The sequence below is a fragment of the Oncorhynchus tshawytscha genome, linkage group LG22 (genome assembly GCF_018296145.1).
Source record: "Oncorhynchus tshawytscha isolate Ot180627B linkage group LG22, Otsh_v2.0, whole genome shotgun sequence".
Lineage (NCBI taxonomy): Eukaryota > Metazoa > Chordata > Actinopteri > Salmoniformes > Salmonidae > Oncorhynchus > Oncorhynchus tshawytscha.
In genome coordinates this window covers 3147212-3173962 of record NC_056450.1, presented here as the reverse complement: position 1 = coordinate 3173962, position 26751 = coordinate 3147212, and the positions used below count along the sequence as shown (strand labels likewise).

Here is a 26751-nt window from a genome sequence, read left to right as displayed (position 1 = left end):
CCCTCCAACAAGCATACCCTTCAGCTGGAGGCCAGATATCCCAAGGTGCACTGGGGACATTTTTGGGCAGTGGGAAGGGAAGTTTCAGCCCCTGTGAAACAGGGTCTGGAGCCCAGCCACACTTTTGGAGCAGTGCTTTTGAAAACAACGAGGCCCCCAGATCTCCTTGCTAGAGAGGGCTGACTCTGCAGAAAGAGAGAGAGGGGCCTGCCTGCTACCTGGCTTGCACTCTATAAAATGGGATCTCTTTGCACTTTTGCCACCCTTTTGAGAGTCCACAAAAGAGCTTCTAGTCCAAACTCAGTTTTAGGCTTCTTCCATTTTCAACCTTAATTGCAACTGCAGACCAAAAGCATCATGATGCAAGTCCTGTCTGAATGCATCTGCCTTCACAGCCTCTCTCTAACAGCTGCTCTTTGCCTACAAAAGCCTTCCTAGCCACCCCGGCGCGAGAATGAAACATGGGAGGGAAAACAACTTGATTTTCCTGTCCCACAGAAAATGGACGGTGGAGGGTTGGATATAACAGTGCAGGTGTGGGGACATGTTTCATTCATGCCTACTCAAGAGGGTTTGCTGGGGCGGCAGGTAGCCTAGTGGTTAGAGCGTTGGACTAGTTACTGAAAGGTTGCAAGATCGAATCCCTAAGCTGAAAAGGTCCAAAAAAATCTGTCGTTCTGCCCCCGAACAAGGTAGTTAACACACTGTTCCTAGGCCGTCATTGAAAATAAGAATTTGTTCTTTAACTGACTTGCCTAGTAAAATAAAAAATGTTTTAAAAGGGTTTGCAGTTTCATCTCTCTCTTGCAAGGAGTGGCGGGTCTGGAATGTAACGTCTGTCGCAACTCTTCTGTTTCCCAGACTAACTACTAGTTTTTCCCTGGCTAACTACTAGTCTTGTCTGCTGGCTTCCACAAGGCGACGTCTGCCAAAACACACAACAAAACAACGTCTGATAGCCCTGCCGCACTAGAGAGCAACAAACCAGCTTGCTACAGTCCAGGGCCAGGCTGGGAGAACCATTGAGCCATTGAGATTTTTACGCTCAGAGTCTGAATGCTTTTGTATTCTGTTTTTCGCCTTATGCAACCAAAAGACTGTGCTGCTGCTAAATGTCTCAGCAAAACTTGGCCGTTGGTGGAAACGTAAACTGCCTGTGCATAAACTAAGCTCGCTCCCATTCTTTTTCTCTCTCGTTCATATCTCCTCCCAACAGATGGGGTGCATATAAATCACATCGTCTTGATGTGAACTAAAACCTAGGGAGGTCCTAAATCTGCGGCCGCCATCCTTATCTAAACATCCTGATGCGGAAAGCCACTGATGATGTTTGCCACCCACATGTGTTCGAGCCAGAAACCGTAATAAAGGCAAGCCAACATTGGCATGGTGAACTTAGAGACCAAGTCTACTGCTCCACACCCGACTTGTAAACTTTGAACCCATTCAACAGTTCACTGAGCTAACTCACTTGCTCATTCACAGCTGTTTGCACTCCCACAGTCAACACCGGCGTGCTCACATCTAAAATGAAAACGGAGAATGCACTTTTATTGCAAATTCCAACACAGCCTTTTATAAGGGAAGTAGGCTGCAATAAGGAAGGTGTACTGCAAAGTCGGTGTGGTGTCATTTTCCTGTCTATGGGTGGGATGTGTGTGTGTTGGGTAATGCCCAGACTAGAGGTCGACCGATTATGATTTTTTTTTAACGCCGATACCAATACCGATTAGTGGAGGGCCAAAAAAAGCAGATTCCGATTAATAGGTCGATTGTTTATTTATTTATTTGTAATAATGACAATTACAACAATACTGAATGAACACTTATTTTAACTTAATATAATACATCAATAAAATCTATTTAGCCTCAGGTAAATAATGAAACATGTTCAATTTGGTTTAAATAATGCAAAAACAAAGTGTTGGAGAAGAAAGTAAAAGTGCAATATGTGCTATGTAAGATAGCCAACGTTTCAGTTCCTTGCTCAGAACATGAGAACATATGAAAGCTGGTGGTTCCTTTTAACATGTGTCTTCAATATTCCCAGGTAAGAAGTTTTAGGTTGTAGTTATTATATGAATTATAGGACTATTTCCATCTATAGCATTTGTATTTCATTAACCTTTGACTATTGGATGTTCTTATAGGCACTTTAGTATTGCCAGTGTAACAGTATAGCTTCCGTCTCTCTCCTCGCTCCTCCCTGGGCTCGAACCAGCAACACAACGACAACAGCCACCATAGAAGCAGTGTTACCCAAGCAGATCAAGGGGAACAACTACTAGAAGGCTCAGAGCGAGTGACGTTTGAAACTCTATTAGCGCGCGCTAACTAGCTAGCCATTTCACTTCGGTTACACCAGCCTCATCTTGGGAGTTGATAGGCTTGAGGTCATAAACAGCGCAATGCTTGACGCACAACGAAGAGCTGCTGGCAAAATGCACGAAAGTGCTGTTTGAATTAATGTCTACACGCCTGCTTCGGCCTACCACCGCTCAGTCAGATACTTAGATACTTGTATGCTCAGTCAGATTATATGCAACGCAGGACACACTAGATAATATCTAGTAATATCATCAACCATGTGTAGTTAACTAGTGATAATGATTGATTGTTTTTTCTAAGATAAGTTTAATGCTAGCTAGCAACTTACCTTGGCTTACTGCATTTGCGTAACAGGCAGTCTTCTTGTGGAGTGCAACGACAGAGAGGCAGGTTGTTATTGCGTTGGACTAGTTAACTGTAAGGTTGAAAGATTGGATCCCCCGAGCTGACAAGGTGAAAATCTGTCGTTCTGCCCCTGAACAAGGCAGTTAACCCACCGTTCCTAGGCCGTCATTGAAAATAAGAATGTGTTCTTAACTGACTTGCCTTCATTAATAATAATAAAAAATCGGCACCCAAAATACCGATTTCCGATTGTTACGAAAAGTTGAAATCTGCCCTAATTAATCGGCCATTCCGATTAATCGGTCGACCTCTACCTCAGACGGCTGCTACCAAGCAGCAGTCTGCTCCTCAGAGGAGCAAAGCGTCTCCGAGGCCAGGAAGTCCTTCGAGCTCACTTCCTGTGTCTGACTGTGAGATGGCTGCCAGCTACATTCACAAACTTTCACAAAAACCACCTTTCCTCTTGCCAACAACTCAAGAAAAAAAGGTATTGAAAGCACAATAAATTCAATCCGGTCTATCACTTACTTACTTCTCGGAAATGCATTTCAAAGTAACACCCCTGGTGAAATTTGCTGACAAATGGAAACTTGTACAGTAGTGAGAGAAGTTGAGCAATATTATCATAATTCAAGATTCTGCAAATGTTCTCTCATTAGCATTGCTTTTACAAAGCCACTTGATAAAAAAAAAGAGTGAATTCAAAGGACGGTCATATTAACAATTTCTAACACGCCTTTTGAGACCCTCTAAAAATAGAAGAGAGTTTTAAAGAGGGGTCCTTTCGGTTCCCCCACTCAAACCTAAACACAGATGAGTGCCAAGAGAAAGTATTGACTGTGGCATGGCAAGGCTCTGGCCCTCCTAAAATACTGGCAAATGGAAGGGTGGTGAATTGTTAGACCTCTGTTGGTAAACACTTCCACTTTGTTTGTATGGCCCACCAAAAACTGCCTTACCATAATCACCCACTCTCCTTTCACCCTCCTTTCATGCTGAGGGGCAAAGGAGTAGGTAACAAGGGGGAAGGGAAAAGAGTGTGTGTGATGGGGGAGGTGAATGTACCCCTTTGTTGGGATCATATTATGTTTCCACCACAATACTCCTATCCCTGCTTCATCAACTCTATTCATGTTAACAGTTCATGCAAATGACCATGCTTGCCTTTCATTTGTGGAGGGGGCTCTTTTATCACTCTTAGCTGGGGGAAGAGGGGAGGGATGACCCCCCCCTCTGCCTGCCTCCCCACTCCAAAGCGCAGGCTTAATCCCCCCATATGACTTAAGGCCGGCTCACATCGAACTGAATGTGGATCTAGCGTTCGTCTGCCAATCGTTCAGCGAGCTGTGTTTTAGGGACAACCCGCTGTAGACGTCTGACTGATGACATTTTTCAAGTGATTCTACGTGTAAAATCGGTGCGCACTCGGTTAGCAAATTACATTTAGCGATGCCAAGTACTCTCCGCCAGCAAACGCTATTGGTGTGAGCCCTTAGAATCAAGGGTCTGCCTGTTGTAGTAGCAGTTCTAGGCTAAAGCCTATATATCCTCCAATGTAAAAGTCAGGGTTAGGCAAACAGAGGCCCCCATACTCTTCACAGAGCTCAATTACCCCGAAACGGGTGAGCCTGGGTGGCATGCGAGACTCTGGGCCCCTCTTACCCGTGTGATAGGCTCCACTCTCCTTCATTTAGGGCTCATCAGATAGCCGGCAATGAAAGAGATGCGGGAATCCACCTGATAAATCATGGCTTGATGTGAACGAGCCGCTCTTTTTGAACAGATATTGTTGGTGAACATCCGGAGCCGAATCGCATCTGTGAAAGAGACGTTCATTTCGCTACCTGATTTGCATACTGCTACTACTGATTTCTTTGCTCAAAACAACGTTTTTCTGCAGAAAGTTACAAAATAATTATATTAAGAGGGTGAACCCTCACGGTAGAAACAATAAATAGTGGGGAGCGCGTAAATCTGGTCCCCGCTGATTTTTTCGCGCCATCTAATAATTTGGCCAAGTAAAAATGTTTTTGAACGCGCATTTCACGATCTGACATAATGGTAGTCTACCTCTTGGCATTTACATTGGAGATGTTCAATTGTTTCATGATTATAGGTAGATTTTTAAGCATTTTGAATGAAGAACTGGTTGGGAACCAAATGAGCCAGCTCTTTTAGGTGAATGGCTCTAAATGGGCCAGTTCCCCGAAAAGACTCAGAATGCCCATCACTAATGGCTTGCAGAAACAGTGCTGGTCTCCCCTCCCTCTCTATAATATTTTTAGAATCACTGCATTTGGAGGGGGAAAAAGCATAATAAAAAAGTGCTTAGTAATATTTAACATATTTTGTTGTGGCATAGGATTTGATCTTATAGTAACCCATTGGCACAAACACAGACAGATTGAAGCGATAGTAGCCTAGTTATTCAGCTGACAAAGTCGGAGTCTTCTACTGTAATGGGCTCTCTAGACAGACACAACAATGAACCTATCTCGCGCGTCCTAATAAAAAGCCAGCCCCCCATTACGCACGGAAGAGCCCCTCGTTAACGAAACATCCATCTTCAAGTACCTGAGATAACTGGGCCCGACCAAGTGCCTCTTTCTCAAACACAGCCAGTCTGCCACAATACACTGAAAAGTGCGAACTGAGAGGGCGGCAGCCCCCACCTCAAGAGCTGTAAAGGGGGAGTGGGGTGCGTGCGTGCAACTGCCTGCAGAGCTGGGGGGTTGCTGTAGGAGGTGTTCTCCGGACTTAAGAAATGACGACTTTATTTCCTTGTCCCGTCCTTACATCACATGAGTTCTCGATAGTTGTTGTAACACTATTATAGGGTAATTTGTTGGTAAATGGGATTGTTTTTAAAGTAAGGTCAATAAAATTGAGCCATTGACACCCGCAGAGGTTTTTCACAGGCAAATAATGATTTTATTGCCACCAGAGGCGTTTAGCTGGTATTGGTGGACAATTAGTAACAATATGTTAAGTGTAACCAAATCCTGGAAAGACTCGTCTCCAGTCTAAACAAACCCATGGCAGGGACAAATCATTGCAGATTGCACCAATAGTATACTGTACTCTAGATAGGAGTCGTTGACGTTCGTTGACGCATTATATTTACAAGAAGACAACAACACACCAGAAAGAGAAATGGAAACAAACGTTCAACAGTGTAACAACATTCGTATAATGCAACAACACTTGCAACACAGTGCAACTACATTGTAACATAGACTTAAACTCACCCTTGATGCTTTCCTCTTATATTTGTTGGCGAAGTCAAATTTCTCTTTAATCTCGTCCAAATGCTGCTCCAGGCGCGCCTTCTCCTCTTTCCCCGTGTAATCCTGGCCCAAGAGGACGTATGCCCTCCAGTTGGCGGAGTCAAAGCCCCAGTGGCAAGTCCTGTTTTCCAACGATTTGTGACTGTGCACCACGAACTTATGGGTCGGGTACATGAGTCTGCAGTCCATGCACTGGATGCAAGCTGCGTTGGGGCTGGTGTACAGCTCCGGGACGAAGAGACCCTTGCACTTTCCGAAACACTCGTGGTATATTTTGAAGCTTCTCTCCGTGATCTCCAGCTCCAGGGAGCCAGAAAACTCTTTCTTGCAGTGCGGAGGGTAGGTGCCCCCGTAAATCAGGGCATTGCACAGGCGCTCCGCGTCAGTTTTGGTTATGAGTCCGCAGGAAGGCGCGGAGAATGGAAGAATCCCCATGACTTTGAGGATTTCCAGCTGTTCCGCCGTGCACCTGGAGCAGTAGATGTGGAGGTCGTCGCACACCGAGTTGATCTGCTGGAGGGAGAAATCCCGAAGGACGGTGTTAAGGATCTGCGGCAAGCACAGACGTTTCTCGCCGCCGACAACGAAACAGGAGACAGTCTCCGTCTCCAAGACCGTCTCGCACCTCTCGGTGGAGCGGTCGGACGGGATGAAGAGAGGCCCCGGCATCACTGTCGGTGGCTGCATGGGCAGATGCAGCACGGGCTCGGGCTCTTTCCCATCATTCTTGAACAGGAGGTCATGTGGCCATCGAGCAGAAAAAGCCGCCGGTCCGCCGAGGGAGCTCATAGAACTCAGATGAAACTGCTTGAGAGTTTGTTGCAGTCCTGGGTGAGGTTGGAAGCTTTGTCGAGTTACAGTCTCCATGTTTTCACTACGACTTTGAAAGCGAGAGTTCCTTTCAACTGGGGAAAACTAAAACAATCGAAAGACACGATAGGTCCCGGTTCCTTGTAAATCCAAGGTATCCCAGAATTAGCCAAGTGCGGAAAGCGCTTCATCAAACATCCACAAAAAAGTCCCGGGTAGTGAGTTTCCAATTCCGTTGACTAGGAACCTACTAGGCAAATGGTGACACCGGCGAGTCTTCCCATGCAGTAGACTCCCGACTGTCCATATCTAAAACGCGTCCCTCTGAAACTCCTCCAAAAAGGAATGGTACGCTTTTGAAGTTCCAGAAAAAGTATCGACCGATAAAGCAAAGCCTTCTCTCTATGTAACAGGTGTAAAACACATACAAAAATCAGTTTGAAATACTGCAGTAGAGCCCGATGCAAACACTCCGTTTACCCACGCAGTTCGCTACGCCTGTGTGGAGATGGCTAGTCTGTGAGCTGGGTTGCGCTCGCTCGCTCGCTCACTCACTCACTCACCCCCCCCTCTCTCTCTTTCTCTCTCTCTCGCTCTCTCTCTCCCCCTCCCTCCCTCTCCCTCGCATCCCTCTCTCAGTGTTTGTGAGTGTCTGGCTCAATCATTGAATCCCAGCCAAGAATGTGACTGACTCCGCAGGCTGGCTCTTCCAGGAACAAGTCGGCACTCCCCTACTTCTCCTAGAAGCCTTGTGCGGAATATGCAAAGGCAAAAAAATGCACAGGGCTCATTGAATCCCTTGATTCACAGCTAGGAACGGCTGTAACCGAAAGAGAATGGGTGGAGTTTGCTACAGACAGTCAAATTTAGACTTTAAGGGGAAATGCAAATTATACGACTGACTGCGGTTTGTTTATTTAGGTTTATCTTTCCAGGCTGGCTTATACTGTAAATTGCGGAAACTAGGGAAGAATACATATTAGGGCCACATATTTTCAGATATAGCAACATATGAATAACTATTATTATTGTTATTTGGACGCAACATTCCAATTTAATTAATTTTACGCATAGGCTGTTTTTACGCATAGACTTGTTTTACTCTATAGATGTGCCAGTTAATTGCGCAAGCACGGCTATACTGTTCGAGCTCCCCCATAGTAGCAGCACAGTCTATGCAATTATGTTTGAGTCACTTTCCCCCAGGGTTTTTTAGTTTTAATTGTAATGTGCAACAACGAGGGCATGAATACGCACACTTTAAACGTATGAACAATTGAACAGTGCAGCGGGGGTTAGGCTGCGATCAAGTGGACTAGCCTACATCGAATCATTCCTATTGTGCTGAAGAGTTGGGAAAGGTGAGAAAAATACAAACTGAACTGTCACTGTGCATTTAAAATGTACATTGTTACTTGGGTGTAATTAACTGGAGCAATTTGTATATTTTTTTCAATGAATGTGATTGAATAAATAATATAGCCTACGCCTAATACACTTGTGGAGTGTAGATGAGCTTTTTTACTACTACACGGTTTTAATACTAATCGGCCTTCAAAAGATTCATGAAATTAACTGTATGCCCTTCTACACCTGCATTGTAATGTTGTTCATTTGGTCGGCCCTGTTGTCGTTTGCTGTCATCTCCAATAAAGATTTACTGTGATGACGTGAGCTAAAAAAATGAAAGGTGAGGCAATTATTTGCCGTTCCTGTGGCTCCTCCTAGCCATGAGGCAATGTAACTGCAACCGCATGGCAATTGGAGATATGCTCAGTCACATAGGTCATTAGAATATAAATTAGGCCATAAATTAGTACTCTGGATATTAATATCATCAATATATTTACATGGCATATAGCAACCATAACCATGAGTAAGCTACAATTTTCATGTGAGCAAAATTCTGAGTTTATATGCCAAGAAAAAAAAGTGTTTTTACCCTTTATTTAACTAGGCAAGTCAGTTAAGAACAAATTCTTATTTTCAATGACGGCCTAGGAACAGCAGGTTAACTGCCTGTTCAGGGGCAGAACAACAGATATACCTTGTCAGCTCAGGGGTTTGAACTTGGAACCTTCTGGCTACTAGTCCAACACTCTAACCACTAGGCTACCCTGACCTACCCTCCAGAGGCAATCCACTTGCTAAAGCCTCAACCATTTTCCACAATGGATCAGTCCAATTATTTTTGAAACAAATGACAATTACGACAATGTTTGAGTGCAAGTGGACAAACTAGTACCCAGGCTATGATTTTTCCATTTTCCTCAGAAACCCACCCACAGTAATTGACATGGTGGGTTGCCAGATCTGGAGCTATAGTGATGAGCTATATCCCGAATGTCTTGCAGATAACTTACCTTTTTGGAGGGACCTGGGGCTTTGTCTATTTGCTAAGGGATATAAGTGATGCAGTGTATGCGGCGGCAGGTAGGCTAGTGGTTAAAACCCTGACTAGCAACCGAAATGTTGCTGGTTTGAATACCTGAGCCGACCAGGAGAAAAATATGTCGATGTGCCCTTTAGTAAGACTCTTAACCCTAATTTGCTCCAGTGATGCCATACTACTATGGCTGACCCTGTAAAAAAACAACACATTTCACTGTACCTATCCGGTGTAGGTTACTATATATATATATATATATATATATACATACACACATACAGTACCAGTCAAAAGTTTAGACACACCTACTCATTCAAGGGGTTTTCTTTATTATTTTACTATTTTCTACATTGTAGAATAATAGTGAAGACATCAAAACTTTGAAATAATCATGTAGTGACCCAAAAAAGTGTTAAACAAATCTAAATATATTTAGATTTTAGATTCTTCAAAGTAGCCACCCTTTGCCTTAATGACAGCTTTGCACACTCATGGCATTCTCTCAACCAGCTTCACCTGGAATGCTTTTCCAACAGTCTTGAAGGAGTTCCCACATATGCTGAGCACTTGTTGGCTGCTTTTCCTTCACTCTGCAGTCCAACTAATCCCAAACCATCTCAGTTGGTTTGAGGTCAGGTGATTGTGGAGGCCAGGCCATCTGATGCAGCACTCCATCACTCTCCTTCTTGGTTAAATAGCTCTTGGAGGGTCATTATCCTGTTGAAAAACAAATTATCGTCCCACTAGCGCAAACCAGATGGGATGGCGTATCGCTGCAGAATGCTGTGGTAGCCATGGTGGTTAAGTGCGTGTTGAATTCTAAATAAATCATTGACAGTGTCACCAGCAAAGCAGCCCCACACTATCACACCTCCATGTTTCACTATGGGAACCACATATGCAGAGATCATCCGTTCACCTACTCTGCATCTCACAAAGACACATCGTTGGAACCAAAAATCTCAAATTTGGACTCATCAGACCAAAGGACAGATTTCCACTGGTCTAATGTACATTGCTTGTGTTTCTTGGCCTAAGCAAGTCTATTCTTCACATTGGTGTCCTTTAATAGTGGTTTCTTTGCAGCAATTCGACCATGAAGGCCTGATTCACGCAGTCTCTGAGTGTGCATAACAGTTGATGTTGAGATGTGTATGTTACAGAGAAGCATTTCTTTGGGCTGCAATTTCTGAGGCTGGTAACTAATGAACTTGTCCTCTGCAGCAAAGGTAACTCTGGGTCTTCAATTTCCTGTGGCGGTCCTCATGAGAGCGAGTTTCATCATAGCGCTTGATGGTTTTTGCGACTGCACTTGAAGAAACTTTAAAAGTTCTTGACATTTTCCCGGATTGACTGACCATCATGTCTTAAAGTAACGATGGACTGTCGTTTCTCTTTGCTTATTTGAGCTGTTCTTGCCATAATATACACTTGATCTTTTACCAAATAGGGCTATCTTCTGTATACCCCCCTACCTTATCACAACACAACTGATTGGCTCAAATGCATTAAGAAGGAAAGAAAGTCCACAAATTAACTTAACAAGGCACACCTGTTAATTGAAATGCATTCCAGGTAACTACCTCATGAAGCTGGTTGAGAGAATGCCAAAAGTGTGCAAAACTGTCATCAAGGCAAAGGGTGGTTACTTTGAAAAATCTCAAATATAAAATATATTTTGATTAGTTTAACACTTTTTTGGTTACTACATGATTCCATATATGTTATTTAATAGTTTTGATGTCTTCACTATTATTCTACAATGTAGAAAATAGTAAAATAAAGAAAAACCCTGGAATGAGTAAGTGTGTCCAAACTTTTGACTGATACTGTATATATATTTTTTACAGCTGCTGAGCCACTCGAGGCCAAGCCTGAGAGACAGTTGAGAGAGAGTGAGCGGCGAACATCTTTCCTCTTTTCAATGATTCATAATACATCAAGTCCTTCTCTCTTTCGAGCCCCCCCCCCTCTCTCCCTCTCACTTCGGCTCCTCTCTGTTCTTTTGGATGAGGCTGCTTTTGTGAGCCTGGATGGTCAGTTGGTTCTGCTATTTTTATTTCCCCCGTCTTCCTTCCTGTATCCATGGCGATGGCACACAACAGGATCACAACTCCTAAATGACATAACCTTTCTTTCCAGGCGCCTGGTCGCTTTTCCCAGTGTAACACTGCAGGCAGGCATTCTACAGCCTGCCTTGCCTGGGTCTGCGTTTGTGCTTTTCCCTCTGCGGTAAAGGACTACCCATGTCAGCAATCTAGCCCTCTGGAATTCTCATCTTCTGGGGCACTGTTTCAAAATTGTCCTCACCTATTTTCAAAGTGGCAGGTTTTCCCATAGTGTTATTTTTCCCTGTTGCCCTCCTCTCTCTTTTCTTTTCCTTCCATCCTTTAAGCTTTTCTCCTTGTCTTTTCCATTACATAACCCCCATAGCTGTTCTTTCTGTTTGTCCTCGCTTTTGTCTCAAAGCTTAGCTTAGAAAGTCCCACTATTATATGACTTCAACTTTCCACCACCTAGTTCTGTGTTCTAGGATGACAGTTTAATAACAGGCTACAGTGGCCATTGCATAACTCAACCCTTGCATTGACCCTTAGTGACCTACACCGCTGACTACAGTGTGGTACAATAATAAAGTCAGGAGGAATTAAAAGCATATAGCTTTTTCCTGTATATCATTGTAAAGTAAAAATGATCCTTTCTTACTTACTGTTATTGTACAAATTACTACACATGAGAATGACAACATCTTTTATAAACCTAGGAATGACATCAAGAGAGAAGCATATGAACTATACAATTGCAGAAAGTTCATAAACTATAACTAATTGGAGTAAAATTATAAATGTACATTTCCCAGTGGCCGATATTGTGAATGCAATATGTTGGTTAGTATTCTGGAAAGCAAATTGGCTCACTTTATTTGTGTTGAGGAGCAAGCTTTGCTGGTAAATAGCTTAGAGCAATTTCTCAATAAATGAACATTTGAACAATCAAGTTTGCTGGATGGATACAATGTTCCAAATAACTTTCAATCTGCGACTTTTTATCCGGTGTCGGAGACCTACTTGCATGTTTCACCCGACGTGTGTGCCTGCGCACTGACGTCATCACACAAACACGGAAGTCTGTGCTGTTCCGTCAATGCCGCGAAAAGTATAACTGTGGCAGACTAGAGAGATAGATCATTGCTATGGCTGAGAAATGCCCAAAGTCAAAACTAAAAAGAAAGAAATTGTCTATCGAAGAGCCCCTAACTGATATATTTTCCAGGAACACGCTGATAAAGAACAACGAAAGTTCCAGTGCATCGATTAAAAGCTTGCGTTCAACGAGGTATGCGAGCAGTCACGTTAGCCACCTGTCTAGCTCCCCCCTATCACGATTTACTCTTGTTTTTATTGCAATACAGAATATGTATAACTGATACCCAGATTTAACATTAGCTTCCACAATTACTCTGTGCTGTGGTGACAAGAAGATCGTGTCTTCCTTGGTTGCAATGCATTGTCTTCATTTCAAATAGATAGTGGTTGGTTCTCATAGACAAGTCCATATTAAATTAAAAAACATAATTGCTCGTGTTTTCTTTACTATTCATATTTCTGTGTTCTGTAGACCTGTGGTCCCTACAGAGACGTGGTGGTCCAGAGGTGACCTGGCTGCAGTTGAGAGTCTCTGGGCCCTGACTCTAAGCTCTGCTCTTCCCTGTCTTGACGCTCACCCCTGGGACCCAGTCCCTGACCTTCCAACAGCCTCCACACTGGTGAGTTAGCCAGCCCAAGAGTGTGGATGCATCTCAATAGTTGTGTTGGCGCAGGACTTGTTTCCACCAATCAGTAATAGATTGTACTAATCAACTGGTCATCACCTTAAATCGAGACCTTTATTAATTGAATGTAGCGTGTTGTATGGCTTGAACAAAAGCTTTTATTTACAAAGTTAGCAATCCCACTATAAGTAGCTAATTCTCCATCCAATTGGAGACAGATTTTCATGCAAAAATAAAATCTGCATAAAGAAATGTGCATTTTCCCACCTGTGGTGTTTCCATCAAACTGACTTGTGGATAAAAAAAGCAATGCTTGACGAAGTGCACGTCAAATGTACTTCTTTCGCTTAGAATAAAAATATAAATTTCAATGTGTTTCCATTGCATTTTCAAATGTGCCTGTAGTTTTGTCACAAAAACGGTTGTGTTAAATAGCATATGTGCCTACTCTGGACTTGGCACCTGTGCCCTAGCTAACAGCTTGCAGATACAATGCGGGTAGAGTGTTCGGATTGTCTAGTCTACATTGAGATTATTATGTATAAGAGCGAGACTATTTTGATCTGTCAAATGGCAGCCAAGCATCATCATCATGTCACCAGAATAAGATCCTCAATATTTATTGGAAAGGAGCATCAAGCTCATCACTGTGCACTTTCACCGCCCTGTGAAGTTCATAACTTATTTAATCTGTAGCCTAATTTATGCTGGCTTCACGTGCTCATGGGAAGTCGAAAGTCCAACCATGATTGTGTTCAAGTGCTTTTGAAGTCAGATCAACTCTTCAACCAATAAGATTGTAGTTAGCCAGATGAGCTTGCTAATATTGCTAATTGAAGTGATCAGCTTGCCAGCAGAGTGAATGGAGATGATGTAGCCTCAGTAAGGACATTACTCCCTTGCCCTCCTCTCCCATTTGGGCAGTTTACCAATAGGTTTCTATCAGGCCTGTCGTGACATTTTTTTATCCGGCATATACTTTACTCAAATAAAAAGGTTGGATGAAAACCTGGTTAGCGATGATTTCTCAACTCTCAACCACCACTGTTGTGCCGATTCCACCTTGTACCATGCAGGACTAAACAGAGAATATCTCAGAAAATTGAAATTTCTCTCACATACAATAGCTGTTTTTGAACAGCACTCTGTTTTTCTCCTCTACTGGTCTAGTGCAATGTGTCGTTGAGTACTGCTGAGCTGACTAAAATGGTGGTCACTGTTGACCTCCCAGACGGCTATAGCCTGCTGGCTGCGTGGCCCAGAACTGCCACTGTCTGACCGGAGCTCTCAGACAGTGGCAGTTCTGGGCCACGCACGCCACATGAACCAATCACTTTGACAGGTAGCTGATGCAACCTTGCATTTGCTGAATAATTGACTCCAGTGGGCTTCTCTTAGAAAAGCCCTGCTAGCTACCAGCTAAAGGAGCAAGTTAAGCCCCTATATGACAAACATATGGCCCAGACGAAAGACTGGATGAAATTATGTGTGATGTGCCGCTGGGCTAGCAACTCCAAGGCTAGCGTCACTTTTTCTTTTAACACTCCCAGTCCTTCCTTATTACGTATTTGGACACATTACACTTAGTCACATTTGAGAGGATCTCAAGGGCCCTGCTTGATGGGGACAAAGTTACTCATGGCCCCCACTCTCTGGCTCTCTCCTTCCCATTCTCCCTCGTTTCTATTGCTCTCATCTCCCTATCATTTCACTCACCCTCTTTCTGCCTCTCCTTTCTTTTTGTCAAACCCACCCCCCCACACATTTCCCCCTTTCTTTCTCTCTCTCTGTCTTTCTGTGTTTCAGAGCTCTAATGTAGACCAGCAGATTGAATGGAGATGGTGTAGCCTCAGTGAGGACATGACTCCCTTGCCCTCCTCTCCCTCCTCTCCTCTGAGTACTTCCACGGCCCCACACTGTTCCACCCCAGACTCTCCTCTCAATCCTTCTCCTGGGCTGGAAAAGACTCTCCTCCCAGTCCCACTACAGACTAGCCAGACAACATCCACCATCAATGGCCCTCCTTCGAAGTCTGCTCCCTGTCTCGAGGGGCCCGGAGAGGGGACCAGTAGTAGTGGTGCTGGCCCCCACAGACCACCAAGTCTGGGAGCCAAAGTGCCTTCTAGCTACAGAAGGGGAGGCCCATGGAGTGGAGGGGGAGTGTCATCCAGAAAGGACACAAAACGAGGGGAAGGAGGGCAAAACACGGCAGCGGCCAGACCCCACCCTACAGCCAGGCGACCAGGAGGAGAGAAGGAGAGTCACCCCTCTACTCCTCAGCTCTTCATCAGAGCAGGGAACGGAGGATCATCATTACCAGCAGAAGCAAGAAAGGGTGGAGGAGGAGGAGATGAGGGTGATAAGAGGGGGATGAAGAGGCTGCAGCTACCTGCAAACCAGGTGGATGCCACGTCCTCTACCTCTGACAGCTTCACTGCTGCTCCCATGGAGGAGGGGGAAAAAACGGAGGAAGGGGTGTCTGGGATGGGCAGAGCTGATTGGGTTGCTGGCAAAGGAGGAGGAGGAAGGGCAATGCAGAGCTGCCCCATGTGCCTGGTGCCGTTTCCAGCTGGGTAAGTTAGGGCTGCCTGCCTCTTCAACCCCTCTGTATTAGAGGTCGACCTATTAATCGGAATGGCCGATTAATTAGTGCCGATTTCAAGTTTTCATAACAAATCGGAAATCTGTATTTTTGGACACCGATTTTGCCAATTTTTATTTTATTTTATTTTTTACACCTTTATTTAATCTTTATTTAACTAGGCAAGTCAGTTAAGAACACATTCTTATTTTCACTGACAGCCTAGGAACGGTGGGTTAACTGCCTCGTTCAGGGGCAGAACGACAGATTTTCACATTGTCAGCTCGGGGGATCCAACCTTGCAACCTTACAGTTAACTAGTCCAACACAATAACAACCTGCCTCTTGTTGCACTCCACAAGGAGACTGCCTGTTACGCGAATGCAGTAGGCCAAGGTAAGTTGCTAGCTAGCATTAAACTTATCTTATAAAAAACAATCATTATCACTAGTTAACTACACATGGTTGATGATGTTACTAGATATTATCTAGCGTGTCATGCGCTGCGTATAATCTGACTGAGCATACAAGTATCTGACTGAGCGGTGGTAGGCAGAAGCAGGCGTCTAAAACATTCATTCAAACAGCACTTTCCTGCGTTTTGCCAGCAGCTCTTCGTTGTGCGTCAAGCATTACGCTGTTTGACTTCAAGCCCATCAATTCCCGAGATGAGGCTGGTGTAACCAAAGTGAAATGGCTGGCTAGTTAATAGCATTTCAAATGTCACTCGCTCGCTCTGAGCCTTGGAGTGGTTGTTTCCCTTGCTCTGCATGGGTAACGCTGCTTCGAGGGTGGCTGTTGTCGTTGTGTTCCTGGTTTGAGCCCAGGGAGGAGCGAGGAGAGGGACGGAGGCCAAACTGTTACACTGGCAATACTAAAGTGCCTATAAGAACATCCAATAGTCAAAGGTTAATGAAATACAAATGGTATAGAGAGAAATAGTCCTATAATTCCTATAATAACTACAACCTAAAACTTCTTACCTGGGAATATTGAAGACTGATGTTAAAAGGAACCACCAGCTTTCATATGTTCTCATGTTCTGAGCAAGGAACTTAAACGTTCGCTTTCTTACGTGGCACATATTGCACTTTTACTTTCTTCTCCAACACTTTTTGTTTTTGCATTATTTAAACCAAATTGAACATGTTTCATTATTTATTTGAGGCTAAATTGATTTTATTGATGTATTACAGTGGGGCAAAAAAGTATTTAGTCAGCCACCAATTGTGCAAGTTCTCCCACTTAAAAAGATGAGAGAGGCCTGTAATTTTCATCATAGGTTCACTTCAACTATGACAGACAAAATGAGAAAAAAAAAATCCAGAAAATCACATTGTAGGATTTTTAATGAATTTATTTGCAAATTATGGTGGAAAATAAGTATTTGGTCACCTACAAACAAGCAAGATTTGGCTCTCACAGACCTGTAACTTCTTCTTTAAGAGGCTCCTCTGTCCTCCACTCGTTACCTGTATTAATGGCACCTGTTTGAACTTGTTATTAGTATAAAAGACACCTGTCCACAACCTCAAACAATCACACTCCAAACTCCACTATGGCCAAGACCAAAGAGCTGTAAAAGGACACCAGAAACAAAATTGTAGACCTGCACCAGGCTGGGAAGACAATCTGCAATAGGTAAGCAGCTTGGTTTGAAGAAATCAACTGTGGGAGCAATTATTAGGAAATGGAAGACATACAAGACCACTGATAATCTCCCTCGATCTGGGGCTCCACGCAAGATCTCACCCCGTGGGGTCAAAATGATCACAAGAACGGTGAGCAAAAATCCCAGAACCACACGGGGGGACCTAGTGAATGACCTGCAGAGAGCTGGGACCAAAGTAGCAAAGCCTACCATGAGTAACACACTACGCCGCCAGGGACTCAAATCCTGCAGTGCCAGACGTGTCCCCCTGCTTAAGCCAGTACATGTCCAGCTCCGTCTGAAGTTTGATAGAGAGCATTTGGATGATCCAGAAGAAGATTGGGAGAATGTCATTTGGTCAGATGAAACCAAAATATAACTTTTTGGTAAAAACTCAACTCGTCGTGTTTGGAAGACAAAGAATGCTGAGTTTCATCCAAAGAACACCATACCTACTGTGAAGCATGGGGGTGGAAACATCATGCTTTTGGGCTGTTTTTCTGCAAAGGGACCAGGACGACTGATCCGTGTAAAGGAAAGAATGAATGGGGCCATGTATGGTGAGATTTTGAGTGAAAACCTCCTTCCATCAGTAAGGGCATTGAAGATGAAACGTGGCTGGGTCTTTCAGCATGACAATGATCCCAAACACACCGCCCGGGCAACGAAGGAGTGGCTTCGTAAGAAGCATTTCAAGGTCCTGGAGTGGCCTAGCCAGTTTCCAGATCTCAACCCCATAGAACATCTTTGGAGGGAGTTGAAAGTCCGTGGTTCCCAGCAACAGCCCCAAAACATCACTGCTCTTGAGGAGATCTGCATGGAGGAATGGGCCAAAATACCAGCAACAGTGTGTGAAAACCTTGTGAAAACTTACAGAAAACGTTTGACCTCTGTCATTGCTAACAAAGGGTATGTAACAAAGTATTGAGAAACTTTTGTTATTGACCAAATACTTATTTTCCACCACAATTTGCAAATAAATTCATAAAAAATCCTACAATGTGATTTTCTGGATTTTTTTTCTTCTAGTTTTGTCTGTTATAGTTGAAGTGTACCCATGATGAAAATTACAGGCCTCTCTCATCTTTTTAAGTGGGAGAACTTGCACAATTGGTGGCTGACAATTTTTTGCCCCACTGTATATTAACTTAAAATAACTGTTCATTCAGTATTGTTGTAATTGTAATTATTACAAATAAAAGGAAAAAAATTGGCAGATTAATCTGTATTGGCTTTTTTGTTCCTCCAATAATCGGTATTGAAAAATCATAATCGGTCGACCTCTACTCTGTATTCAGCACACTCATATGCTCTCTCTCTTTCCCATATGCCTGCTGCCTTTAACTACTTTCCTTCCTACATACTCAAATTCAATGGTAGTTGGCTGCTCTTCTGCAGAGGTAAAACCTTGGTGTCTGACAAATCCAAGGTATAACCATTGACTGTATGGATTCCATTCTTTCACATATGCAGGGCATTTAAAAATGTAGCTCTAGGATATACATCCTAGACAGAATTTTTAAATGTAGATCTTTACATCCTTGATTGCATAGCGGACCATGCTGAGTTTGCATGTAAACAGTGGAAAGGAAGTGGGTTGAAGAAAAGTACACAGTAAATCATTAATTGAAATGGGTCAAAAAAGCCAGGCCGTTTTAAGTGAGGTGGAGGAGTGAATGAATGACGGGGCTAAAAAGCAGGGCTCAGGGCCAGTGGTATGAGAGCTGGATCCCTCTCGCTCTCGTTTTACTCTCTTTCTGAACAGGCCGGCCTTTGTGTTGGCCAGGGCCTGGCCTGGGTCTGGCCCCGCATCATGGTCTGCTCCCCTAGCCAGCTCTGTGTACCTTGGCTCGGCCACACAACCCCGCTGTACTCCCCTCCCAACTATCTCTCTCTCTCTCTTGGCTGGACTAGCAGGAACAATGGCTTCCTCTGTATGGAGAGATAGAAGGAAGAGGAGAGTGACCTAGAAGGGGGAAGAGAGAGGGGTCTCTTTATCTCTCATTTAGAAATATGAAGAGCTTTTTCTCTATAACAGCATTTATCCGTCATGTGTGTGTTTAGTGTGCAGGAGGGTACGGGTGGCAGGGTTCTTAGAAAGTACATAATTTGGAGCAAAATAACTCTGCTCCAGTTTCTTCTTTCTCAGTCACTCTCTCCTGGAGAGGACTCTGCCCGTGCATTACCCTCCAGCAGAATGACAGAGAGAGAGATGCAGAAAGAGTGATCGAGAGGGAGCGAGAGATACTGAGAGTAAATCTCAGTAGGCCTTTAAAACAGGGCAAGTAAAAAGTACATGAGACACACACTGTGCGAGCGGGCCCAGCAGGAGAGCAGCAGTAGCAATCTGAAGTTAATAAGCTGAAAGCACTGAAGCTCAAGAAGAGACACTGAAAAGATGTCTGTTCCATCCACACACCCATCCATCCAGAGCACTTTCAGTGCAGTCGACAGTTGTGTCGAGCTTGAGCATCATATTGATACAATACATGCGATGAATGTTGTGATCATTGAAGGTACTACATTGGCGGTTATGATTATAGACTGCCGTTTTAAAGTAGGCCTCGAATTGTTACTTTTTTTTCTGTAAGAAATATTTGATTGCTGGCTTCTTGGGACAGATTTCTCCTGTGGAAAGAGATTTGAACCACCTGGGTTGATAAAAGACAAATGACTGATGCTGTCCATCCATCTCTCCAGGTTCACTCAGATGGACTGTGACAGCCACCTGGCCAAGTGTCTGTCGGAGATGACCCTCGACATGACCTGGTGATAGTCCACAGAGTCTTCTTCTGACACCAAGGATGGATGGAGGTCTGGAAGGACAGCTAGCTGGCTGTTGCACCACATTTGGGTTGTGTTCACTAGGCACAAAACAGAAGAAAAAGGACTGAATTGGGGAGGTGCTATCGGAAATGCTTGTTTTTGCCATCCGTCACAAAACGTTTTGCTACAGTGTGCTCTAACGAGGAGTTAGTTTCACTCCACTCACCCTGTTGTTTGGCTAGTTGGTCGTTTTGATTCAAACTCCAGTGGTATCAGCGGTAAAATACAGTATGTGATTCTACTGATCATCTAGTCTTCAGTCATGGGTTTAATTTGTAGAATCTTGTGTGACTGTTGGCTGGAGCAAAAACCCGCCTTTACCCTTTAAGATTTACTGACTTACTGTCCCACCTCTGCCCCTTCCCACCAACCTATCATCATGCACTACAAGGTTGGAATCATAGAGATGGATAGAGGGCACACCTGCCACTAAGCATTTGAGGTGTACCACTTCCCATCGCTATGGTTGGAAACAATCTCTGATGGGTCCCATATTGCTTCATTCAGATACACATTTTGTTCTCTCCTCCGCTCCTAACTGCATATGCTGCCATAGAAATAGAATGAATAGAACGGGCGTCCCCATTCAAGTCAACAAAGGTATAATGGGTGGACTGGTGGCCAAAACGAGGAGCAAAGCAGGAAGTGTACCCTGTAGTAGTTAGTAGAAGTAGTTGCCATGGTAGCCTAAGCAGAGAGCTCCTGTAAATACTGCCTTCAGAAAGTCTTCACACCCCTTTACCTTTTCCACATTTTGTGTTACAGCCTGAATTTAAAATGGATTCAATTGAGATTTGTCATCACTGGCCTACACTCAACACCCCATAATGTCACAATACCCCATAACTGGAATTCTGTTTGTTTATTTTATTTGACAAATTAATGAAAATCTGAAATGTCTTCAGTCAATAATTATTCAACCCCTTTGTTATGGCAAGCCTAAATAAGTTCAAGAGTAAAAATGTGCTTAACAAGTAACTTAACTTGCATGGACTCACTTTGTGTGCAAAAAGTGTTTAATTAGATTTTTAAATGACGACCCCATCTCTGTACCCCACACACACAAATCAAATTAAACACTTATCTGTCAGGTCCCTCAGTCGAGCAGTGAATTTCAAACACAGATTCAACCACAAGGACCAGCGAGGATTTCCAATACCTCGCAAAGAAGGACACCTATTGGTGGATGGATAAATGCAGACATTGAATATCCCTTTGAGCATGGTGAAGTTATTACACTGAACAAAAATATAAAGGCAACATTTTCAAAGATTTTACTGAGTTCCAGTTCATATAAGGAAATCAATCAATTCAAATAAATAAATTAGGCCCTAATCTTTGGAATTCACATTACTGGGAATATAGATATGCATACAGTGCATTTGGAAAGTATTCAGACCCCTTGACTTTTTCCACATTAAGTTATAGCCATATTCTAAAATAGTTTAAATGTTTTCTTCACACCCCATAATGACAAAGCAAAAACAGGTTTAGAAAGTTTTGCAAATATTACAAATAAAAAACGGATCATATTTACATAACTATTCAGACCCTGTACTCAGCACTTTGTTGAAGCACCTTTGGCAGCAATTACAGCCTTGAGTCTTAGGTGTGATGCTACAAGCTTGGCACACCTGTATTTGGGGAGTTTCTCCCATTCTTCTCTGCAGATACTCTCAAGCTCTGTCAGGTTGGATCGGGAGCATCGCTGCACAGCTAATTTTAGGTCTCGAGAGATGTTCGATCGGGTTCAAGTCCGGGCTCTGGCTGGGCCACTCGAGGACATTCAGAGACTTGTGCCGAAGCCACTCCTGAGTTGTCTTGGCTATGTGCTTACAGTCGTTGTCCTTTTGGAAGCTGAACCTTGGCCCCAGTCCTGAGCGCTCCGGAACAGGTTTTCATCAAGGATTTCAATGTAGTTTGCTCCGTTCATCTTTCCCTCGATCCTGAAACAGAATGCACCTGAGCTCAATTTCGAGTCTCATAGCAAAGGGCCTGAATACCTATGTAAATAAGGTATGTTTCTTATTTTCTACAAAAAATTCTAAAAACATTTTTGCTTTGTCATTATGGTGTATTGTGTGTAGATTGATGGAAAAAATGGTTCTAATCCATGTTAGAATAATTCTGTAACGTAACAAAAATGTGGAAAAAGTCAAGGGGTCTGAATAATTTCCCTAATACACTGTGTGTTGGCCACAAATACCTTATAATTTTTTTTTTTTAAAGGCAGAGGCGTGGATCAGAAAACCAGTCAGTATCTGGTGTGACCATCCTTTGCTTCTTGCAGTGCGACATCTTCACAGAGTTGATCAAGCTGTTGATTGTAGCCTGTGGAATGTTGTCCCACTCCTCTTCAATGGCTGTGCGAAGTTGCTGGATATTGGCGGGAACTGGAACATGCTGTCGTACACGTTGATCCAGAGCATCCCAAACATTCTCAATGGGTAACATGTTTGGTTAGTATGCAGAACATGGAAGAAATGTTCACAACATTGATATCAGCAAACTGTTCGCCCGCACGATGCTATGCTGTCTGCCATCTGTCCGGTACAGTTGAAACCAGGATTCATCAATGACGAGCACACTTCTCCAGCGTGCCAGTTGCCATCGAAAGTGAGCATTTGCCCACTGAAGTCCGTTATGCTGAACTACAGTCAGATCAAAACCCTGGTGAGGACTGGGAGCACACAGATGAGCTTCCCTGAGACCATCTCTGACTGTTTGTGCAGAAATTATTTGGTTGTGCAAACCCAGTTTCATCAGCTGTCCGGGTGGCTGGTCTCAGACAATCCTGCAGATGAAGCCAGAGGTGGAGGTCCTGGGCTAGCGTGGTTGCACGTGGTCTGCGGTTGTCAGGGTGGTTGGATGTACTGCCAAATTCTCTGAAATGACACTGTGGTAGAGAAATGAACATTACATTCTCTGGCAACAGTTCTGGTGGACATTCCAGCAGTCAGCATGCCAATTGTCTGAAGTTGAGGGAGCGTACATATTATTGTCCCCAGCACAAGGTGCACCTGTGTAATGATCATGCTGTTTAATCAGCTTCTTGATATGCCACACCTGTCAGGTGGATTGATTATCTTGGCAAAGGAGAAATGCTCACTAACAGGGATAGAAAGACATTTTTGACAAACGTTTAAGCATTTTGTGTGTATGGAAAATATCTGGGATTTTTTATTTCAGTTCATGATACATGGGACCAATACATTGCATGTTGCGTTTATTTTTGTTCGATATAATTACACTTTGGGTGGTGTTTCAATACACCCAGTCACTACAAAGATACAGGTGTCCTTCCTATCTCAGTTGCCGGCGGGGAAGAAAACCGCTCCGGGATTTCACCATGAATCCAACGGTGACTTTACAACAGTTTCAGAGTTTAATAGCTGTGATAGTTTTCTCCTGAGGTTGGATCAACAACATTGTAGTTACTCCGCAATACCAACCTAATTGACAGTCAGAAGACGGAAGACTGTTACAGCATTTAAAAAAATCCAAAACATGCATCCTGTTTGCAAAAAGGCACTAAAGTAATGCTGCAAAAAATGTGACAAATCAATTCACAATTCACTTTTTGTCCTGAATACAAAGTGCAAATCCAATGCAACACATTACTGAATACCACTCTCCATATTTTCAAGCATAGAGTTTTTCAGGATAAAAATATATGGAATGGAGCTAAGCACATGTAAAATCGTAGAGGAAAACCTGGTTGTCTTCTTTCCAACACACTGGGAGATGAATTCACCTTTCAGCAAGACAATAACCTAAAACACAAGGCCAACTCTTCACGGGAGTTGCTTACCAAGAAGACAGTGAATGTTCCTGAGTGGCCTAGTTATAGTTTTTGTTTTTGCCAGGCATAAATGGGACCCGTCCAAAAAGTTGACTCAAGTTTGCCAGAAAGCACCTGGATGATCATCACGACTCTTGGAAGAATGTTCTATGGACAGATGATTCAAAAGTATCACTTTTTGGATGAGATGGGTCCCATTATGCCTGGCTAAAACCAAACACTGCATTCCACAGTAAGAACCTCATACAAACGGTCAAGCAAAGGGGTGGTAGTGTGATGGTTTGGGGATGCTTTGCTGCCTCAGGACCTGAACGACCTGCCATGAATTCTGTTTTGTATCAGAGAATGTCAGGGCATCTGTCTGTGAGCTGAAGTTGAAGCGCAGCTGTGTCATGCAGCAAGACAATGATCAAAAACAAACAATCAAGTCTATATGAAAATAGTTAAAAAGCAACATATGAAGTTTTGGAATGGCTTAGTCAAAGTCCAGACCTAATCACAATTGAGATGTGGCAGGACTTGAATCGAGCATACTTGAAAACCCACAAATGTAGCTGAGTTAAAGCAGTTCTGGATGGAAGAGTGGACCAAAATTCCTCCACAGCGACGTGAGAGACTGATCAACAACTACAGGAGTGTTTGGTTGGAGTCTTTGCAGCTAAAGGTGGCACAAACAGTTAGTGTATGGGGCAATTACTTTTTCACACAGGGGCATTGGGTGTTGCATAACTGTTTATGAAATAAGTATGTAATTGTTCACTCAGGTTCCCTTGAGCTAATATTAGGTTTTGGTTGAAGATCTGATAATTCAGTGTAAAAATATGCACAAGTAGAGAAACGGGGGCAAATAGTTTTTCACAGCACTATTAAAATGAGATTTCTGCATTTCATTTTCAATTAATGTGCAAACATTCCTAAATCAACCATTTATCGGATCATCACGAACTTCAAGGAGAGCGGTTCAATTGTTGTGAAGAAGGCTTCAGGGCGCCCAAGAAAGTCCAGCAAGCGCCAGGACCGTCTCCTAAAGGTGATTCGGCTGCGGGATCGGGGCACCACCAGTACAGAGCTTGCTCAGGAATGACAGGCAGGTGTGAGTGCATCTGCACGCACAGTGAGGTGAAGACTTTTGGAGGGTGGCCTGGTGTCAAGTAGGGCAGCAAGAAGCCACTTCTCTCCAGGAAATACATCAAGGACAGACTGATATTCTGCAAAAGGTACAGGGATTGGACTGCTGAGGACTGGGGTAAAATAATTTTCTCTAATGAATCCCCTTTCCGATTGTTTGGGGCATCCGGAAAAAAGCTTGTCCGGAGAAGACAAGGTGAGCGCTACCATCAGTCCTGTGTCATGTCAACAGTAAAGCATCCTGAGACCATTCATGTGTGGGGTTGCTTCTCAGCCAAGTGGGCTCACAATTTTGCCTAAGAACACAGCCATGAATATAGAATGGTACCAACACATCCTCTGAGAGCAACTTCTCCCAACCATCCAGGAACAGTTTGGTGTCAAACAATGCCTTTTCCAGCATGATGGAGCACCTTGCCATAAGGAAAAAGTGATAACGAAGTGGCTCGGGGAACAAAACATCGATATTTTGGGTCCATGGCCAGGAAACTCCCCAGACCTTAATCCCATTGAGAACTTGTGGTCAATCCTCAAGAGGCGGGTGGACAAACAAAAACCCACAAATTCTGACAAACTCCAAGCATTAATTGTGCAGGAATGGGCTGCCATCAGTCAGGATGTGGCCCAGAAGTTAATTGACAGCATGCCAGGGTGGATTGCAGAGGTCTTGAAAAAGAAGGGTCAACGCTGCAAATATTGACTCTTTGCATCAACTTCATGTAATTGTCAATAAAAGCCTTTGACACCTATGAAATGCTTGTGATTATACCTCAGTATTCCATAGTAACATCTGACAAAAATATCTAAAGACAGTGAAGCAGCAAACTTTGGAAATTAATATCATTCTGTCATTCTCAAAACCTTTGGCCACGACTGTAGATGGGTTATTTTTGTTTTAATACATTCTGAATTCAGCCTGTAACAACAAAATGTTGAATAAGTCAAGAGGTATGAATACTTTCTCAAGGCACTGTACATATTTCATTATTTGTACGTTTTTGTGTGGTTTCTAATCAGCTGTTTTGATAACATTGAGTTTAATTGCATATTTCTGCTGGTTAGGTCAACTATTTTTGGCAGGGCTAGCTAACCAGCGAGCTAGCTAATTGTTTTTGTTTGAATGATGCATCAGGACACCGTACCAGCATTTTTGTTTAAACTGGCTGCTAGTTCCTGGTCTTTTGAAAACATCAATTGAGGAGTCACCTGAAGCTTGAGAGGAATGGGAGAAGCAGTAAAGTGTGTGTGGTTGCCCAGAGCTGCTGAGGTATCACCAAAGTGGGTGCTACAAGTCCAGTAGCTACATGACTGGTTCCCAGAGGAGCCCTCGTCACTAGACTCTTCAACCATCTCCCTGACCACATTCCTCTGATCAAGCTCTGAACTGTCCCTCTCCATCTTTGTAGGATGCACCCAAAGACTTGGCCTCTGTTGGTTGACCTAACTATAGTTAGGCTACTCAATGTGTTGCTTGTTTGTTTTTTGCTTTTGAAGCGCTTTGAGATTCTTATGAAAACGCTATAGAAATAATGATTATGTATTGTTGTTGTTGAGTTGTTTGCTGTTTCTGCATTATAATGCATTTACATGACACTTTACCATTCTATGGCAGCTATGTAACTGCCCCATTAACATTACATGGGGAATATTAACTAAAACTGAATCTCTAGAATTAATTATGATGCTTTTACATGACACTACAACATTCTATGGCAGCAATGTTACCTCCCCATTGACATTACATGGGTAATATTTAAACAATGCTTTGTAACTGAATGTCTAAAATTAGAACAAAATTCAACATTCTCTCTAAAGCTGCATTACCTCCAGTG

The 26751-nt window shown here is 43.4% G+C and overlaps 2 protein-coding genes across 2 annotated transcripts in view; one reads left to right on the top strand and one right to left on the bottom strand.

The window, feature by feature from the left end:
- skia (v-ski avian sarcoma viral oncogene homolog a) overlaps positions 1–7313 on the bottom strand; it is an 80804-nt gene extending 73491 nt beyond the window's left edge. Inside the window, exon 1 of the mRNA XM_042303576.1 lies at positions 5922–7313. Coding sequence (XP_042159510.1) covers positions 5922–6827 — 906 coding nt within the window. The 5' untranslated portion in view covers positions 6828–7313. The remainder of the gene's footprint in view (positions 1–5921) is intronic.
- A 4953-nt stretch (positions 7314–12266) lies between these two features.
- si:ch73-70k4.1 (translation initiation factor IF-2) lies at positions 12267–21218 on the top strand. Its single transcript, XM_024401799.2, has 4 exons — positions 12267–12495; positions 12778–12925; positions 14738–15504; positions 19864–21218. Exons 1-4 carry the CDS (start codon positions 12353–12355, stop codon positions 19934–19936), a joined length of 1131 nt encoding a protein of 376 aa, XP_024257567.1. The 5' UTR covers positions 12267–12352; the 3' UTR covers positions 19937–21218.
- The last annotated feature ends 5533 nt before the right edge of the window (positions 21219–26751 follow it).